We start from the raw sequence: 19,700 nt of genomic DNA, 5'->3' as shown, positions 1-19,700 counted from the left end.
GGAAATGGTGTTGGATAGACTGATGGGACTGAAGGCTGATAAATCCCCAGGGCCTGATGGTCTGCATCCCAGGGTACTTAAGGAGGTGGCTTTAGAAATCGTGGATGCATTGGTAATCATTTTCCAATGTTCTATAGATTCAGGATCAGTTCCTGTGGATTGGAGGGTGGCTAATGTTGTCCCCCTCTTCAAGAAGGGAGGAAGAGAGAAAACAGGGAATTATAGACCGGTTAGCCTGACGCCGCTGGTGGGAAAGATGCTGGAGTCAATTATAAAAGATGAAATTACGACACATCTGGATAGCAGTAACAGGATTGGTCCAAATCAGCATGGATTTACGAAGGGGAAATCGTGCTTGACTAATCTTCTGGAATTTTTTGAGGATGTAACTATGAAAATGGACAAGGGAGAGCCAGTGGATGTAGTGTACCTGGACTTTCAGAAAGCCTTTGATAAGGCCCCACATAGGAGATTAGTGGGCAAAATTAGGGCACATGGTATTGGGGGCAGAGTACTGACATGGATTGAAAATTGGCTGGCTGACAGGAGACAAAGAGTAGCGATTAATGGGTCCCTTTCAGAATGGCAGGCGGTGACTAGTGGGGTACTGCAGGGTTCAGTGCTGGGATCGCAGCTGCTTACAATATACATTAATAATTTAGATGAGGGAATTAAAAGTAACATTAGCAAGTTTGCCAATGACACAAAGCTGGGTGGCAGTGTGAAATGTGAGGAGGACGTTATGAGAATGCAGGGTGACTTGGACAGGCTGGGTGAGTGGGCAGATGCAGTTTAATGTGGATAAATGTGAGGTTATCCACTTAGGTGGTAAGAACAGGAAGGCAGATTATTATCTAAATGGATTCAAGTTAGGAAAAGGGGAAGTACAACGAGATCTAGGTGTTCTTGTACATCAATCACTGAAAGCAAACATGCAGGTACAGCAGGCAGTGAAGAAAGCTAATGGCATGCTGGTCTTCATAACAAGGGGAATTGAGTATAAGAGCAAAGAGGTCCTTCTGCAGCTGTACAGGGCCCTGGTGAGACCACACCTGGAGTACTGTGTGCAGTTTTGGTCTCCAAATTTAAGGAAGGACATTCTTGCTATTGAGGGAGTGCAGCGTGGGTTCACAAGGTTAATTCCCGGGATGGCGGGACTGTCATATGTCGAAAGATTGGAGCGACTGGGCTTGTATACACTGGAATTTAGAAGGGTGAGGGGGGATCTGATTGAAACATATAATATTATTAAGGGATTGGACACGCTGGAGGCAGGAAGCATGTTCCCGCTGATGGGTGAGTCCAGAACCAGAGGCCACAGTTTAAGAATAAGGGGTAGGCCATTTAGAATGGAGTTGAGGAAAAACTTTTTCACCCAGAGAGTGGTGGATATATGGAATGTTCTGCCCCAGAAGGCTGTGGAGGCCAAGTGTCTGGATGCTTTCAAGAAAGAGATGGATAGAGCTCTTAAAGATAGCGGAATCAAAGGTTATGGGGATAAGGCAGGAACTGGATACTGATTGTGGATGATCAGCCATGATAACAGTGAATGGCGGTGCTGGTTTGAGGGGCCGAATGGCCTACTCCTGCACCTATTCTCTATTGACAAAAGAGATGATGATGGAACTTAGGAAGAATCAGCCTGCAATGTCTAGTCCTGTTGACGATGAGGACGTGGATGTGGTGAGGACCTACGAGTACCGGTGGGTGCACCTGGATGACAGACTCGAGAGAAGTACCAACGCGGAGGCTGTGTACAAGAAGGGGCAGAGTTGCCTCGACTTCCTGAGGAGACTGAGGTCCTTTGCAGTGTGCAGGCCTCTCTTTCACACATTCTACCAGTCTGTTGTTGCCAGTGTGGTGGCGTGCTGGGGTAATGGCATCAACGCGGGTGATGCCAACAGGCTCAATAAACTGATTAGAAAGGCTGGCTCTGTTATAGGGGTCAAACTGGACACACTGGAGGCTGTGGTAGAACAAAGTCATACCTTATTGATCCCGGGGGAAGTTGGTTTTCATTACAGTTGCACCATAAATAATTAAATAGTAATATGTAAATTATGCCAGGAAATAAGTCCAGGACCAGCCTATTGGCTCAGGGTGTCTGACCCTCCAAGGGAGGAGTTGTAAAGTTTGATGGCCACAGGCAGGAATGACTTCCTATGACTCTCTGTGTTGCATCTCGGTGGAATGAGTCTCCGGCTGAATGTAGTCCTGTGCCCAACCAGTACATTATGTAGTGGATGGGAGACATTGTTCAAGATGGCATGCAACTTGGACAGCATCCTCTTTTCAGACACCACCGTCAGAGAGTCCAGTTCCATCCCCACAGCATCACTGGCCTTACGAATGAGTTTGTTGATTCTGTTGGTGTCTGCTACCCTCAGCCTGCTGCCCCAGCACACAACAGCAAACATGATCGCACTGGCCACCACAGACTCGTAGAACGTCCTCAGCATCGTCCGACAGATGTTAAAGGACCTCAGTCTCCTCAGGAAATAGAGACGGCTCTGACCCTTCTTGTAGACAGCCTCAGTGTTCTTTGACCAGTCCAGTTTATTGTCAATTCGTATCCCCAGGTATTTGTAATCCTCCACCATGTCCACACTGACCCCCTGGATGGAAACAGGAGTCACCGGTATCTTAGCTCTCCTGAGGTCTACCAACAGCTCCTTAGTCTTTTTCACATTAAGCTGCAGATAATTCTGCTCACACCATGTGACAAAGTTTCCTACTGTAGCCCTGTACTCAGCCTCATCTCCCTTGCTGATGCATCCAACTACGGCAGAGTCATCAGAAAACTTCTGAAGATGACAAGACTCTGTGCAGTAGTTGAAGTCCAAGGTGTAAACGGTGAAGAGAAAGGGAGACAAGACAGTCCCCTGTGGAGCCCCAGTGCTGCTGATCACTCTGTCAGACACACAGTGTTGCAAGCACACGTACTGTGGTCTGCCAGTCAGGTAATCAAGAATCCATGACACCAGGGAAGCATCCACCTGCATCGCTGTCAGCTTCTCCCCCAGCAGAGCAGGACGGATGGTGTTGAACGCAGTGGAGAAGTCAAAAAACATGACCCTCACAGTGCTCGCTGGCTTGTCCAGGTGGGCGTAGACACGGTTCAGCAGGTAGACGATGGCATCCTCAACTCCTAGTCGGGGCTGGTAGGCGAACTGGAGGGGATCCAAGTGTGGCCTGACCATAGGCCGGAGCAGCTCCAGAACAAGTCTCTCCAGGGTCTTCATGATGTGGGAGGTCAATGGCACCGTTCTGTAGTCATTGAGGTCGCTGGGGCGCGGCATCTTCGACACAGGGACGAGGCAGGACGTCTTCCACAGTACAGGAACCGTCCGGAGCCTCAGGCTCAGGTTGAATACATGGCGAAGTACTCCACATAGCTGAGGGGCACAGGCTTTGAGCACCCTGGTACTGACACCACCCAGTCCTGCGGCCTTGCTTGGGTTGAGACGTTTCAGCTGCCTTCCCACCTGTTCAGCTGTGAAGCCCACCATGGTGGTTTCGTGTGCGGAAGTGGTATAGTCATGAGAGCAGGGTGGGGGACTGTGAGGAGGGGTAGGAGGGGAGAGTGGAATATGTGTTGGTTGGAGGCCGACAACAGGTGGCTCATGTCAAATCTGTTAAAGAACAGATTAAGTTCATTGGTCCTGTCCACACTGCCTTCAGCTCCTCTGTTGCCAGTTTGCCTGAACCCAGTGATGGTCCTCATCCCCCTCCAGACCTCTCTCATGAGGTTGTATAAGGCATTGGTGAGGCCGAATCTGGAGTATTGTGTTCAGTTTTGGTCACCAAATTACAGGAAGGATATAAATAAGGTTGAAAGGGTGCAGAGAAGGTTTACAAGGATGTTGCCAGGACTTGAGAAACTCAGTTACAGAGAAAGGTTGAATAGGTTAGGACTTTATTCCCTGGAGCGTAGAAGAATGAGGGGAGATTTGATAGAGGTATATAAAATTATGATGGGTATAGATAGAGTGAATGCAAGCAGGCTTTTTCCACTGAGGCAAGGGGAGAAAAAAACCAGAGGACATGGGTTAAGGGTGAGGGGGGAAAAGTTTAAAGGGAACATTGGGGGGGCTTCTTCACACAGAGAGTGGTGGGAGTATGGAATGAGCTGCCAGACGAGGTGGTAAATGCGGGTTCTTTTTTAACATTTAAGAATAAATTGGACAGATACATGGATGGGAGGTGTATGGAGGGATATGGTCTGTGTGCAGGTCAGTGGGACTAGGCAGAAAATGGTTTGGCACAGCCAAGAAGGGCCAAAGGGCCTGTTTCTGTGCTGTAGTTTCTATGGTTTCTATGTTGTTCTGCTAGAGTTTCCACTCAAGCTTCCTTCTGTACCTGCCTTTAGCCTCCCTGCTCCTGGCTGCAGAACAGAGGACCCTACGGAAAATCCTGGCAGTTCTGGACAATGTTTCTCACCCTCTGCATGCCACCTTGGCTGAACAGAGGGGCACGTTTAGTGACAGACTGAGACAACTGCACTGTTCCAAAGATGAGATATGAGGTCATTCTTACCCTCTCCGTATTGAGTCAATCTGTAGCCAGGGAAATGATGACCCCCTCCTCCTCCCCCCCCCCCCCCCCCGTTAGACTGTTTGTGGTAAATTACTTTTTATTCTTTCTACCTAATATTTTTAAATCTATGCACTTGTAATGCTACTGTGACCTGTAATTTCCTTTGAGAATAATGACGTGTCTGTCTATCTGTAAAGCCCTAACTTGCCTCGTACCCCTCTTTCCCTGTAACTCAAGACTCCCCAGACCCGGCAGCGTCCTTGTACATTTTCCCTGCACTCTTCCCAGCCTTGCTTACACCTTTTCCGTGGGTCGGTGGCCCAATTAAGTCCCAAGTTGGGCCTCGCCAATGTCTGATACAACGTCCTCTCTGCGGCAGACCGGCAGCAGACTTCAGGGGCCGTGCGGTCCGCCCGGCGAGATCAAATCAGCTGCTGGACCTTTTTGAAAATAAATTTGAACTTTGAGTTTGCCTCACTTGACAAACAGACGGGGGAAACCCGTCCAAAAGCGGCTGGGGGGCCATTGTCAAATACTAATCTGTCCCTGCATTTGCAAAGCGCCTTATCACATTTTTTTTTAAAAAAACAAAAGAGCTGGAGCTGATTCCATTTTCGACGGTGTGAACGGGCGTTTTGGGAACAGACTGTTGCAGCGGCCGGGACCCTCTCCGGTTCTGACCGCCATTTCTTGCCCCCTTTCCCCCCCCTTCCCCTGCAGCCCGCCGGCCTCGTCCCTGACGGCGGCAGGCGGCCGGAGCATGGACCCGCTGGAACGGAGCCTCCCGACCATCGCTTCGATCAACACCTCGTACTCCCGGTGCCAGGCCGGCCCGGGGGCACCGTGGCCGGCCCCGGCGGGGAGGAAGGCCATCTCGGACGTGCGCCGGACCTTCTGCCTCTTCGTCACCTTCGACCTGCTCTTCGTCTCGCTGTTGTGGATCATCGAGCTGAATGTAAGCGGGTGTCTGGGGAGAGAGTGTGAGAGTCTGGGTGGGGATGGGTGCGCTCACACGCCGACAGGGTCTGAAACATCCAGCTCGCCTGCTCCTGCCGTGGAAACGGTTAAAAGCCGCTCCGGACGGTTCAACCGTCCCCTGTGAGGGTTAGAAACCGACCGACATTGTGGCTGTGATTGCAACAGGGCCCGCGGTTACCACAGGGCACTGGCGGTTCCAGAGTACGGGCCAACCTCCCCGTCACGCTGGTCAGTCAGGGGCCAGCCCCGAGGACTCCCCCGTCCCGACGCGCCCCACGCTTTTGGTCTAAACTTTAATGTGGCGGGGACAAGCGGGCTGGGTCGGAGCCACGGAGGAGTGCAGCGCAGGGACGGGGCCCTTCGGCCCGTCTGCTTCGTGCTGAAGACAGTTAAACTGCCTGCTCCCCATCGATCTGCGCCGGAACCGTAGCCCCACCTCCCTACCCCACCGCACCCATACCCCACCCTCCCCCTCACCCCTCCCTTCCCATACCTCATCCTCCCACTCCCCCTCCCCCACGTTCCCTCTCCCCCCTTCCTCTACACCCCTTCCCACCTTCCCCCTCACCCCTCCCCACCTTCCCCCTCACCCCTCCCCCACCTTCCCCCTCACCCCTCCCCTTCCCATACCTCATCCTCCCACTCCCACTCCCCCTCCCCCACGTTCCCTCTCCCCCCTCACCCCTCCCCACCTTCCTCCTCACCCCTTCCCACCTTCCCCCTCACCCCTCCCCCACCTTCCCCCACCTTCCCCCTCACCCCTCCCCTTCCCATACCTCACCCTCCCACTCCCACTCCCCCTCCCCCACGTTCCCTCTCCCCCCTCACCCCTCCCACCTTCCTCCTCACCCCTCCCCACCTTCCTCCTCACCCCTCCCCACCTTCCCCCTCACCCCCTCCCCACCTTCCCCCTCACCCCTCCCCACCTTCCTCCTCACCCCTCCCCACCTTCCCCCTCACCCCTCCCCCACCTTCCCCCTCACCCCTCCCCCACCTTCCCCCTCACCCCTCCCCTTCCCATACCTCATCCTCCCACTCCCACTCCCCCTCCCCACGTTCCCTCTCCCCCCTCACCCCTCCCCACCTTCCTCCTCACCCCTTCCCACCTTCCCCCCTCACCCCTTCCCACCTTCCCCCTCACCCCTCCCCCACCTTCCCCCTCACCCCTCCCCTTCCCATACCTCATCCTCCCACTCCCACTCCCCCTCCCCCACGTTCCCTCTCCCCCCTCACCCCTCCCCACCTTCCTCCTCACCCCCTTCCCACCTTCCCCTCACCCCTCCCCCACCTTCCCCCTCACCCCTCCCCTTCCCATACCTCATCCTCCCACTCCCACTTCCCCTCCCCCACGTTCCCTCTCCCCCACGTTCCCTCCCCTCCCCCCCCTCACCCCTCCCCACCTCCTCCTCACCCCTCCCCCACCTTCCTCCTCACCCCTTCCCACCTTCCCCCCACCCCTCCCCCACTTTTCCCCCTCACCCATCTACTTCCCCCTCACTCCTCCCCTTCCCCCACCCCACCCCAACCCCACCCTCCTACCCCCTCTCCCACACATACCCCACCCTCCTCCCTCCCCTCCCTCCACTCACCCCTCCCCTTCCCCCACCCCACCCATACCCCACCCTCACCACGACACATACCCCAGCCTTCCCGCCTCCCCTCTCCCCTCCCCCCCTCACCCCTCTCCCCTCTCCCCTCTCCCCTCCCCCATCACCCCTCTCCACCCTCCCCCACCCCATACCCCCGACCTATCCGTTCTGGGTTGAAAGTGAACAAAAGCGTAGCATTTAGGGTGACAATATTACCGCTCGGGGTTGTGTGTGTGTGGGGCCGGCGCTGGCCATCTGAGGAGTTTGTACGCTCCCCCTCCCCCCCGGGTGGCAGCTTTCCTCCACAGTCCAAAGACGTACCGGTTATCGGGCTGATTGGCTGTTGGACGCTGCCCGATGGGTCGAACCGGTGGGCTGGAAGCGGGTGGCTTGAAATTAAAGATGTATATATGTGTATGGCGCTGATCTTGTGGCCGGAGCCACTCTCAGTGACCTGTGGGTGGTTGCCAGTGACCCCTGGGGGGAGGGGGGAGGGGGAGGGGCGGTGGGGGAGGGGCGGTGGGGGTATACTGGAGGGATCATGTGGACAAAACATGTGTGTGGCTGTGAGTGAGAGGGAGAGAAGAACGGGAACGGAGTGGAGGGAGCGCCTCGCCACCGGGAGGGCCGCTGAGGAGGGAGCGCCTCAGTGCGAGGGAGCGCTGTGAGGGGAGGGGTTGATGAGCAGGGAGTGCTGTCAGCGGGGGGGTGGTGTGGAGGGCCGGTGAGGAGGGAGTGCTGTGAGGGGAGGGGTTGATGAGGAGGGAGTGCTGTCAGGGAGGGTGGTGTGGAGGGCCGGTGAGGAGGGAGCGCTGTGAGGGGAGGGGTTGATGAGGAGGGAGCGCTGTCAGCGGGGGGGTGGTGTGGAGGGCCGGTGAGGAGGGAGTGCTGTGAGGGGAGGGGTTGATGAGCAGGGAGCACTGTGAGGGGGGTGGTGTGGGGGGCCGGTGAGGAGGGAGTGCTGTGAGGGGAGGGGTTGATGAGCAGGGAGCACTGTGAGGGGGGTGGTGTGGAGGGCCGGTGAGGAGGGAGCGCTGTGAGGGGAGGGGTTGATGAGCAGGGAGCACTGTGAGGGGGGGTGGTGTGGAGGGGCCGGTGAGGAGGGAGTGCCTCAGTGCAAGGGGAGCACTGTGAGGGGAGGGGTTGATGAGGAGGGAGTGCTGTCAGGGAGGGTGGTGTGGAGGGCCGGTGAGGAGGGAGTGCCTCAGTGCAAGGGAGCGCTGTGAGAGGAGGGGTTGATGAGGAGGGAGTGCTGTCGGGGTGGGGGGGGGGGTGGTGTGGGGGGCCGGTGAGGAGGGAGCGCTGTGAGGGAGGGGTTGATGAGCAGGGAGCACTGTGAGGGGGGGTGGTGTGGAGGGCCGGTGAGGAGGGAGTGCCTCAGTGCAAGGGAGCACTGTGAGGGAGGGGTTGATGAGGAGGGAGTGCTGTCAGGGAGGGTGGTGTGGAGGGCCGGTGAGGAGGGAGCGCTGTGAGAGGAGGGGTTGATGAGGAGGGAGTGCTGTCGGTGGGGGGGGGGGTGGTGTGGGGGGCCGGTGAGCAGGGAGCGCTGTGAGGGAGGGGTTGATGAGGAGGGAGCACTGTGAGGGGGGGGTGGTGTGGAGGGCCGGTGAGGAGGGAGTGCCTCAGTGCAAGGGAGCGCTGTGAGGGGAGGGGTTGATGAGGAGGGAGTGCTGTCGGGGTGGGGAGGGTGGTGTGGGGGGCCGGTGAGCAGGGAGCGCTGTGAGGGAGGGGTTGATGAGGAGGGAGCACTGTGAGGGGGGGTGGTGTGGAGGGCCGGTGAGGAGGGAGTGCTGTGAGGGGAGGGGTTGATGAGGAGGGAGTGCTGTCAGGGAGGGTGGTGTGGAGGGCCGGTGAGGAGGGAGCGCTGTGAGGGGAGGGGTTGATGAGGAGGGAGCGCTGTCAGCGGGGGGGGTGGTGTGGAGGGCCGGTGAGGAAGGGAGTGCTGTGAGGGGAGGGGTTGATGAGCAGGGAGCACTGTGAGGGGGGTGGTGTGGAGGGCCGGTGAGGAGGGAGCGCTGTGAGGGGAGGGGTTGATGAGCAGGGAGCACTGTGAGGGGGGGTGGTGTGGAGGGCCGGGTGAGGAGGGAGTGCCTCAGTGCAAGGGAGCACTGTGAGGGGAGGGGTTGATGAGGAGGGAGTGCTGTCAGGGAGGGTGGTGTGGAGGGCCGGTGAGGAGGGAGTGCCTCAGTGCAAGGGAGCGCTGTGAGAGGAGGGGTTGATGAGGAGGGAGTGCTGTCGGGGTGGGGGGGGTGGTGTGGGGGGCCGGTGAGGAGGGAGCGCTGTGAGGGAGGGGTTGATGAGCAGGGAGCACTGTGAGGGGGGGTGGTGTGGAGGGCCGGTGAGGAGGGAGTGCCTCAGTGCAAGGGAGCGCTGTGAGGGGAGGGGTTGATGAGGAGGGAGTGCTGTCAGGGAGGGTGGTGTGGAGGGCCGGTGAGGAGGGAGCGCTGTGAGGGGAGGGGTTGATGAGGAGGGAGTGCTGTCAGGGAGGGTGGTGTGGAGGGCCGGTGAGGAGGGAGCGCTGTGAGAGGAGGGGTTGATGAGGAGGGAGCGCTGTCGGTGGGGGGGGGGTGGTGTGGGGGGCCGGTGAGCAGGGAGCGCTGTGAGGGAGGGGTTGATGAGGAGGGAGCACTGTGAGGGGGGGTGGTGTGGAGGGCCGGTGAGGAGGGAGCGCTGTGAGGGGAGGGGTTGATGAGGAGGGAGTGCTGTCAGGGAGGGTGGTGTGGAGGGCCGGTGAGGAGGGAGCGCTGTGAGGGGAGGGGTTGATGAGGAGGGAGTGCTGTCAGGGAGGGTGGTGTGGAGGGCCGGTGAGGAGGGAGCGCTGTGAGGGGAGGGGTTGATGAGGAGGGAGTGCTGTCGGGGTGGGGGGGGGTGGTGTGGGGGGCCGGTGAGGAGGGAGCGCTGTGAGGGGAGGGGTTGATGAGGAGGGAGTGCTGTCAGGGAGGGTGGTGTGGAGGGCCGGTGAGGAGGGAGCGCTGTGAGGGGAGGGGTTGATGAGGAGGGAGTGCTGTCGGGGTGGGGGGGGTGGTGTGGAGGGCCGGTGAGGAGGGAGTGCTGTGAGGGGAGGGGTTGATGAGGAGGGAGTGCTGTCAGGGAGGGTGGTGTGGAGGGCCGGTGAGGAGGGAGCGCTGTGAGGGGAGGGGTTGATGAGGAGGGAGTGCTGTCGGGGTGGGGGGGGTGGTGTGGGGGGGGCCGGTGAGCAGGGAGCGCTGTGAGGGAGGGGTTGATGAGGAGGGAGCACTGTGAGGGGGGGTGGTGTGGAGGGCCGGTGAGGAGGGAGTGCTGTGAGGGGAGGGGTTGATGAGGAGGGAGTGCTGTCAGGGAGGGTGGTGTGGAGGGCCGGTGAGGAGGGAGTGTCTCGATCTGTGGAGAAGGGGGGGTGGTGTGGAGGTAAAGGGAGCGATGTGGGGGGGGGTAGTGATGTGGGGAGCAGGTGAGGAGAGAGAGCCTGGTAGCAGGAAACAAGTGCTGTTGTACCCCGTGTGTGTGTGTGTGTGTGTGTGTGTGACCAGAGCAGGAGCTATAATTGACCCCCTGTGACACCCCCAGCAGCCAGCCTCGGCAAAGCCAACGGGGGCCGCTGATCGACAGTGTTGATGAGCAGGGGGATCTTGGGCTCCGTAATTAGAACAGCATGAGGCCATTTGGCCCATCGAGTCTGTTCTGCCATTTCATCATGGCTGATCCATTATCCCTGCCAGGCCCAATCTCCTGCCTTCTCCCCGTAACCAATCAAGAATCTATCAACCTCTGCCTTAACTATACATAAAGACTTGGCCTCCACTGCTGCCTGTGGCAAAGAATTCCACAGATTCACCACTCTCATTTCCATTCTAAAGCACACCCTCTCCATATCCACTCTATCTGTGTCCTCTGGTCCTAGACTCCCCCATTATAGGAAACATCCTCTCCACATCCACTCTTATCTGTGCCCTCTGGTCCTAGACTCCCCCAATATAGGAAACACCCTCTCCACATCCACTCTATCTGTGTCCTCTGGTCCCAGACTCCCCCACTATAGGAAACATCCTCTCCACATCCACTCTATCTGTGCCCTCTGGTCCTAGACTCCCCCACTATAGGAAATATCCTCTCCACATCCACTCTATCTGTGTCCTCTGGTCCTAAACTCCCCCACTATAGGAAACATCCTCTCCACATCCACACTATCTGTGCCCTCTGGTCCTAGACTCCCCCACTATAGGAAATATCCTCTCCACATCCACTCTGTCTGTGTCCTATGGTCCTAGACTCCTCCACTATAGGAAACATCCTCTCCACATCCACTCTATCTGTGTCCTCTGGTCCTAGACTCCCCCACCATAGGAAACACCCTCTCCGCATCCACTCTATTGAGGCCTTTCACCATTCAAGAGGTTTCAGTGAGGTCACCTCTCATTCTTCTGAATTCCAGTGAGCACAGGCCCCAGAACCATCTGACACTTCTCATATGACAAGCCACTCGATCCTGGAATAATTTTTGTGAACCTCCTTTGAACCCTCTCCAATGTTAGCACATGTGGAGATAAGGGGACAAAAAAGGCTCACAGCACTGCAAGTGAGGCCTCACCAGTGCTTCAAAGCCTCAACATATAACGAGTTATAGCAGAGCCTGGGGGGAGATCTTGTCGAGGTTTATAAAATTTTATATTCTAGTCCTCTTGAAGTGAATGCTAACATTGCATTTGCCTTCCTCACCACCGACTCAACCTGTATTTTACCCTTTAGGGAATCTCTGTATGAGGACTGTCAAGTCCCTTTGCACCTCAGATTTTTGAATTTTCCTTCCATTTTAAAAAAAATAGTCTCAATTTTTATTTCTTCTACCAAAGTGCATGACGGTACACTTCCTGACACTGTTTTCCACCTGCCACTTCTCTGCCCATTCTCCTAACCAGTCCAAGTCCTTCTGTTAGCCTCTGTACTTCCTCAGAACTACCTGCCCTCCACCTACCTTTGTACCGTCCGTAAATTTATCCGCAAAGCTTTCGATTCCATCATCTGACGTAAAAAGAATTGGTCCTGACACAGGCCCCTGTGGATCACCACTGATCACTGGCAGCCAACTAGAAAAGGCTCCTTTTATTCCCACTCTTTTGCCCCTGCCAATCCGCTAATGCTCTATCCATGCTGGTATCTTTCCTGTAATACCACGGGCTCTTAACCTGTTAAGCAGCCTCATGTGTGGCACCTTGTCGAAGGCCTTCTGAAAATTCAAATACACAACATCAAACGATTCTCCTTTGTCTATCCTAATATTATTTCTTCAAAGAATTCCAGCATAGCCCTGAAAGCGACTACATAGGGTTGCTAAGGTGATTAAGAAGACACATGGTATGCCTGCCTTTATACATTATTGTCGCCAAACAATTGATACTAGAACGTACAATCATCACAGCGATGATTGATTCTGCACTTCCCGCTCCCTGGATTACAAATCAATAGTAAATATTAAAAATTTAAATTATAAATCATAAATAGAAAATAGAAAAATGGAAAGTAAGGTAGTGCTAAAAAACCGAGATGCAGGTCCGGATATTTGGAGGGTACGGCCCAGATCCGGGTCAGGATCCGTTCAGCGGTCTTATCACAGTTGGAAAGAAGCTGTTCCCAAATCTGACCGTACGAGTCTTCAAGCTCCTGAGCCTTCTCCCGGAGGGAAGAGGGACGAAAAGTGTGTTGGCTGGGTGGGTCGTGTCCTTGATTATCCTGGCAGCACTGCTCCGACAATGTGCGGTGTAAAGTGAGTCCACGGACGGAAGATTGGTCTGTGTGATGTGCTGGGCCGTGTTCGCGATCTTTGTTAGTCGAGGCAGTGAGTTCAAAGTTCAGTGAGTTATGTTACAACTTCATAGAACTCTGGTGAGGCCGCATCTGGAGTATTGTGCACCGTTCTGGTCACCCCACCAGAGGGAGGATGTCGCGGCTTCGGAGAGGGTGCAGAAGAGACTTACCAGGATGCTGCCTGGTTTAGAGAGCACGTGGTATCGTGAGAGGCTGGACAAACTTGGGCTGGAGCGCCAGAGGCTGAGGGGAGATCTGAGAGAGGTTTATCAGAGAGGCACAGGGCAGACAGGGAGTATCTGTTTCCCAGGGTTGGACTGCCTAATACCAGAAGGGACGCACTGAAGGTGAGAGAGGGTGGTTTTAAATCAGAAGAGGCAAGTTTCTGTACACGGAGCGTGGTGGGTGCCTGGGGTGGTGGTAGAGGCAGAGACATTAGGGACTTTTAAGAGACGTTTAGATAGGCACGCCGATGTGAGGGAAATGGAAGGATGCGGACATTTTGTAGGCAGCAGGGATTGGTTCAGTGGCTGCTTAAGTACTAATTTACTTGTTTCGGCACAACATTCAGGGCTGAAGGGTTTGACCCTGAGCTGTACCGCCCTACGCTCTAACACAAGGAGGCTCGAGGAACGTCACCCTCGACCGGGGGGGGGGGGGGGGGGGGGGGTCTCTGAGAAACGTCTGCGGCCGTTTCAGAAGGGATGCCGAGCACGTTCTCCGCCTGGAATCCACCCTCGGGAGACGGCCTCCGGCCATCCCGGTCACTCGGCGGGATGTCCGGGGACTCGTCCACCCGCTGCCCTGACCGTGCTGTTCCGGTGCAGTGGAAGCAGTCAAGCCCGTCAAGTCAGGAGCAGCTGCGGAGGCAGAGGTGGCTGAGGTTCTGGGTCGAGACCCACCATGAGGCAGGCCTGGTCAGCACTCATCTCCAGAGGACTGGAGAATAAAAGCAGGGATGTAATGCTGAGGCTTTATAAGGCGTTGGCCAGACCGTACTTGGGGGTACTGCGAGCAGTTTGGGGCCGCAGATCTGAGAAAGGGTGCGCTGGCGTTGGGGAGGATCCAGAGCTGGTCTGTTAGAACGATCTCGGGAGCAAAAGGGTTAACACACGAGCATTTGATGGCTCTGGGCCTGTGCTCACTGGAGTTCAGAAATATGTTCTGGGGCGGTGGGGGGGGGGGAATCTCATTTAAATCTATCAAATATGGAATGGACAGAGAATGTTTCCTGTGGTGGGGGAAGTCCGGGACCATGGGGCACAGCCTCAGAAGAGAGGGAGGTCCCTTTAGAGCAGAGGTAAGGAGGGATTTCTTTAGCCAGAGGCTGCTGAATTCATTGCCCCAGACAGCTGTGGAGGCCATGTCACTGGGAATTTAAAAGAGGTTAAGAGGTTCTTGATTAGTCAGGGTGTCAAAGGCAGGAGACTGGGGGTTGAGAGGGATAGTAAATCAGCCATGATGGAATGGCGGAGTAGACTCGATGGGCCGAATGGCCCAGTCCTATTCCTGTTGTCTTAATGGTCTTTGTTTCGGTTTATGACCTTGACTTCAAGTTGAATTAAATCGTAAGGATGAGATCGTGCAGGCACACACAAAGTGCTGGGGGAACTCAGCAGGTCAGGCAGCAACTATGGAGGAGAATAATGAGTCGACGTTTCGGGCCGAGACCCTTCTTCAGGACTGAAGCCAGAATAGCAAGGTGCGGGGGGAAAAAAGGTCAAGCTGACAGGTGACAGGTGAGACCAGGTGAGGGGGAAGGTTGAGGGGGGGGATTTGAAGTAAGAAGCTGGCAGGTGACAGGTGAGAGACCAAATGAGGGGGAAGATGGGTAGATGGGAAAGGGGAGGAGTACAAGCTGACAGGTGACAGGTGAGACCAGGTGAGGGGGAAGGTCAGGGAGGGGGGGGTTGAAGTAAGAAGGTGACAGGTGAGACCAGGTGAGGGGGAAGGTGGGTAGATGGGAAAGGGGAGGAGAACAAGCTGACAGGTGATAGGTGAGACCAGGTGAGGGGGAAGGTTGGGGAGGGGTTTGAAGTAAGAAGGTGACAGGTGAGACCAGGTGAGGGGGAAGGTCAGGGAGGGGGGGGTTGAAGTAAGAAGGTGACAGGTGAGACCAGGTGAGGGGGAAGGTGGGTGGGTTGATGGGAAGGGGGGAGGAGTACAGGTGACAGGTGAGAGACCAGGTGAGGGGGGGAAGGTGGAAGTAAGAAGCTGGCAGGTGATTGGTGGAAGAGCTAAAAGGGCTGAAGAAGGAGGAATCTGATTGGAGAGGAGAGTGGACCACGGGAGAAAGGGAAGGAGGAGGGGAACCAGAGGGAGGTGATAGACAGGGTAGGAGAAGAGGAGGGGTGAGAGGGGAGCTGGAACGGGAAATGGAAAAGCAGAGGAGGAAGGGGGGAAGGTTAGAGAAATGGACGTTGGTGCTGTCAGATTGAAGGCTACCCCGATGGAATACGAAGTGTTGTTCCTCTACCCTGCAGTTCTTCCCTTCCCCTTCATTTCCAGACCCGAAACTTTGACAGTTTATTCCCCCGCCGTAGATGCTGCCTGCCCTGCCGCGTTCCTCCAGCGTTTTGTGCGCGTTATTGAAAAATTCTTCTCTGATGTGAGTGGGATAGATTCGGGTGGGCAGAGGGCTGCTGTGGGAACGAAAGCCTCCCCTCCACGGGCTTGCAGTGTAAAATCACAGCTTCCCCACTTGTTCAGCCTGGCTGAAAATCTGATCCAGTTCTCTGAACAGTACGGTCAGGCCGAAAGGTCACCAGATCTCCCTGTCTCTCAGCACAGGGGCCATACGGGACCCTCCAGGGTGAGACAGAGTGAGCGTGGGGCGGTGGGGCCGGGCAATCCCATCTCTGCAACGTGTTTCTCTCGGAGAGGTACTGTCACAAAAGGTTGGTTTGCAGGTGCAGCAGGCTATCAAGAAGACAACTGGAATGTTGGCCTTCATTGCTGGAGGGATTGAATTTAAGAGCAGGGAGGTTACGCCGCAACTGTACAGGGTACTGGTGAGGCCGCACCTGGAGTACTGCGTGCAGTTCTGGTCTCCATACTTGAGGAAGGATATACCAGCTTTGGAGGCAGTGCAGAAGAGGTTCACCAGGTTGATTCCAGAGATGAGGGGGTCAGACTGTGAGGAGAGATTGAGTCGCCTGGGACTGTACTCGCTGGAATTCAGAGGAATGAGAGGAGATCTTATAGAAACATATAAAACTATGAAAGGGACAGATCAGATAGAGGCAGGAAAGTTGTTTCCACTGGTAGGTGAGACCAGAACTCGGGGACATAGCCTCAAGATTCAGGAGAGTAGATTCAGGACGGAGGTGAGGAGGAACTGCTTTTCCCAGGGAGTGGTGAATCTGTGGAATTCTCTGCCCAGTGAAACAGTGGAGGCTACCTCAGTAAATATATTTAAGACAAGGTTGGATAGATTTTTGCATAGTAGGGGAATTAAGGGTTGTGGGGAAAAGGCAGGTAGGTGGAGATGAGTCCATGGCCCGATCAGTCACGATCTTATTGAATAACGGAGCAGACTCAACGGGCCAGACGGGCGACTCCTGCTCCTATTTCTTATGTGAGTGACACTGAAACCTTTCTGTGTTCTTTGTTTCTCAGACAAAAGATGGCATTGAGAAGAATCTGAAGGAAGAAATATTTGATTATGATTTCAGAAAGTCATTTTTTGACATCTTTGTAAGTACCCCATCCGTGCGTCCGACCGACCAGAATTCCGTCGCTGCGGAGGCGTGGCGATTCCGTGCAATGAACCCTGTTTGCTCCTCCCTCCCTCTCTCCAGTTACTGGCCGTCTTCCGGTTCCTGGTGTTGCTGCTGGCCTACGCCGTCCTCAGGCTGCGTCACTGGTGGGCCATCGCGGTAAGTGTCGCCCTTGCGTTTCCGCGGTTGACCGCCGAGGGGTGCGCGTTTATCCAGGGTCCGCCACCACGGGGACAAAGGAGCCGATGTATTACCCCTCTCAGCTCCATTCTCCTGCCTCCTGCTGGTAACCCTTGTCACCCTGACCGATTGAGAACCCGTCAACCTACAGTGCATTCCAGCTGGGGCACATTGGGACCGGTATATTGTGGCCCAGGTAGGCGTCTGCCCCAATTAGCCAAAGTTTCACGGACATAGTTTAAAGAAAGATACTGTACTGTGTAAAAGTTGAGTACTTAGAGTGTCTGAGCCTTTTGCACAGTGCTGTAGTAATTTCACGGCATGCTGAGTGATGATAAACCTGATTCTGTATTGCGGACTGAGGGTGGGAAGGGGGCAGGGAGAGGGGAATCAGGGTTGGGGAGAGGGGAGGGAGCAGGAAGCCCTCTGTAATGATCAATAAACCAATTGGTGTCTCAGGGCTGGGTGTGTCTGTACCCGTGCCACCTCCCGCCCCGGCACTCCTCCCCTGCCACCTGTCCCACGGCGCCCCACCCAACGTCCTCTGCTCCTGCCCGGATTTACAAACTCGGTCTCCACTCCACGCTGACAAACACAGCACCGTCTTAGCCTCCTTAGCTGTAGATACTCGCCTAAAACGTTCGCACAGCTCTGTATATACTGAGTACGCTACCGGTAATACTGAGTAACAAGTTAAGTACTTAAATACAGAACAAATTAGAGCACCACCAATATCTCTACAGTTCTGCAAAGCTGTGTATTGGTTCCCAATAGTTACTGACAGAGGAAGTCATCCAGTGTCTGCTGACGTGTTCTTTTGCTTGACTATCTGTGAACAAAATCAGTGCAGAAACCTCGTGCAGATATTGGACTGCCCTTGCTGCCTTCCTGCATGAAGTAGTTTCGTAATCGCGCAAGGTTATCAAAAATAACTGCTTTTGAAACCGGTGACTTTCTGCTCAGGAGGATAACACAACCACGCGTCTCTCAGTATTTAAATCCAAATGGCCACTCGAGCACGTGGCCGGCTCTAGCTAGGAATTGTTCAGCTACAGTCTCCTGTCCCAACTAAGCGGCATATTGTCCCAAATAAGTGGCTGCCCACATTAACTGGAATCTACTGTAGACCCAAGCACTCGGCCTCCACAACTGCCTGTGACAAAGAATTCCACTGTTTCACCAACCTCTGGCTAAAGAAATTCCTCCTCATCTCTGTTCGAAATGGACATCACTGGGTTCTGAGGCTGTGTCTTCTGGTCCTAGACTCCCCCACTATAGGAAGCATCCTCTCCACATCCACTCTATCTGTGTCCTCTGCTCCTAGACTCCCCACTATAGGAAGCATCCTCCCCACATCCACTCTATCTGTGTCCTCTGGTCCTAGACTTCCCCCACTATAGGAAACATCCTCTCCACATCCACTCTATCTGTGTCCTCTGGTCCTAGACTCCTCCCACTATAGGAAACATCCTCTCCATATCCACTCTATCTGTGTCCTCTGGTCCTAGACTCCCCCCACTACAGGAAACATCCTCTCCACATCCACTCTTTCTAGACCTTTCTTAATTCGACATGTTCCAATGAGATCCCCCCTCCAGTGAGTCTAGGCCCTCAGCCATCAAACACTGCTTGTACATTAACCCTTTCATTCCTGGAATCATCCTGGTGAACCTGCTCTGGGCCCTCTGCAATGCCTGCACATCTCAGATAAGATGCCAGTGGGGCCAAAGCTGAGGGTGGGTGGATTTTGGATTCTCTCGACAGTGAGCGAACGGGCCTGGTATACGTGGGCGTGCAGAGCTCGGGGTGGTGAGGGTGTGGCCAGCCACCCAGACCAGTCATCGCCTGCCTCTGTTACGGGTGCAGCCTGGCTGCTGCTGTATGTTCCCCTGGCTTTCAGAGCAGACTGTCCCTGGTAACACGTCGCCAAGGTCTGGCTGCGGTTCTGAGCTCTGCGTGCGACTTGGCTGCAATGTGAGTTGTCGCTGAACCACGCAGCCAGGCTGTGACTCACCGCGTTCTGCTGTACTTTGCCTGCAAGAGGAGCGAGGAGGGGTCGGCTGACGTCCTGCTGGCACCGCCTCGGCTGACGGGGACGTGTTCCGGTCTCTGAGCTCCGTGGGGGCACACTGACCGTCTGGTGCGTGTTTTGCCCTCGCGGGTGGCGCCACACTTTGCACGCCTGCTTTCTGGGTTCGATTCCCCCGCCAGGACATTAGGACGTTCTCCCTGTGACCACGCGGGATTCCTCCGAGCGCTCTGATTCCCTCCCTCGTTCCGAAGGCGTACGGGTGAGGGTCAGCAAGTTGTGGGCGTGCTATGTTGGCACCGAAGACGTGGCAACACTTGCCCCCAACACACTTTTTAAAGTTGGCATAGGCCCTTCAAACCACCCCCCCACCCCCATACCCCAATTTAATCCTAGTCTAGTCACAGGACTATTTACAATGACCAAATGGTACATCGTTGGCCTGTGGGAGGAATCTTTTCAATCTTAAGGACTGATTCCTTAACAGTGTTGTTAAGCAGAGAGATCTTGGCATCCAAGTTCATAGCTCCCTGATACTGGCTACACGGGTCGATGAGGTGGCTAGGAAGGCTGATGGAATGCTCGCTTTTATTGGTCGAGACACTGAGTTCAAAAGTCAGGAAGTTACGTTGCAACTTTCTAAAACTCCAATTAGGCCACATCTGGAGTATTGTGTACGGTTCTGGTCACCCCACGAAGGATGTCGAGGCTTTGGAGATGGTGCAGGAGAGGTTTACCAGGATGCTGCCTGGTTTGGAGGGTGTGCGCTATCATGAGAGGCTGGACAAACTTGGGTTGTTTTCTCTGGAGCGTTGGAAGCTGAGGAGGGATCTGATAGAGGTTTATAAGGGGCAGAGGGTGTGTGGACAGAGAGTACCTGTTTCCCAG

The 19,700-nt window shown here is 55.3% G+C and overlaps 1 protein-coding gene across 1 annotated transcript in view; it reads left to right on the top strand.

Annotated features, from left to right (window-relative positions):
* The window catches only part of LOC140191835 (STARD3 N-terminal-like protein), a 100,243-nt gene that overhangs the window by 17,685 nt on the left and 62,858 nt on the right, over positions 1-19,700 (top strand). The window contains exons 2-4 of the mRNA XM_072249621.1: positions 5,257-5,491; positions 16,503-16,580; positions 16,685-16,762. Of these exons, the coding sequence (XP_072105722.1) occupies positions 5,297-5,491; positions 16,503-16,580; positions 16,685-16,762 (351 nt within the window). The 5' untranslated portion in view covers positions 5,257-5,296. The remainder of the gene's footprint in view (positions 1-5,256; positions 5,492-16,502; positions 16,581-16,684; positions 16,763-19,700) is intronic.

Source organism: Mobula birostris, chromosome X (genome assembly GCF_030028105.1).
Source record: "Mobula birostris isolate sMobBir1 chromosome X, sMobBir1.hap1, whole genome shotgun sequence".
Classification (NCBI taxonomy): Eukaryota; Metazoa; Chordata; class Chondrichthyes; order Myliobatiformes; family Myliobatidae; genus Mobula; species Mobula birostris.
The sequence above is the reverse complement of the archived record's forward strand: the minus strand, read 5'-3'. Positions and strand labels throughout refer to the sequence as shown.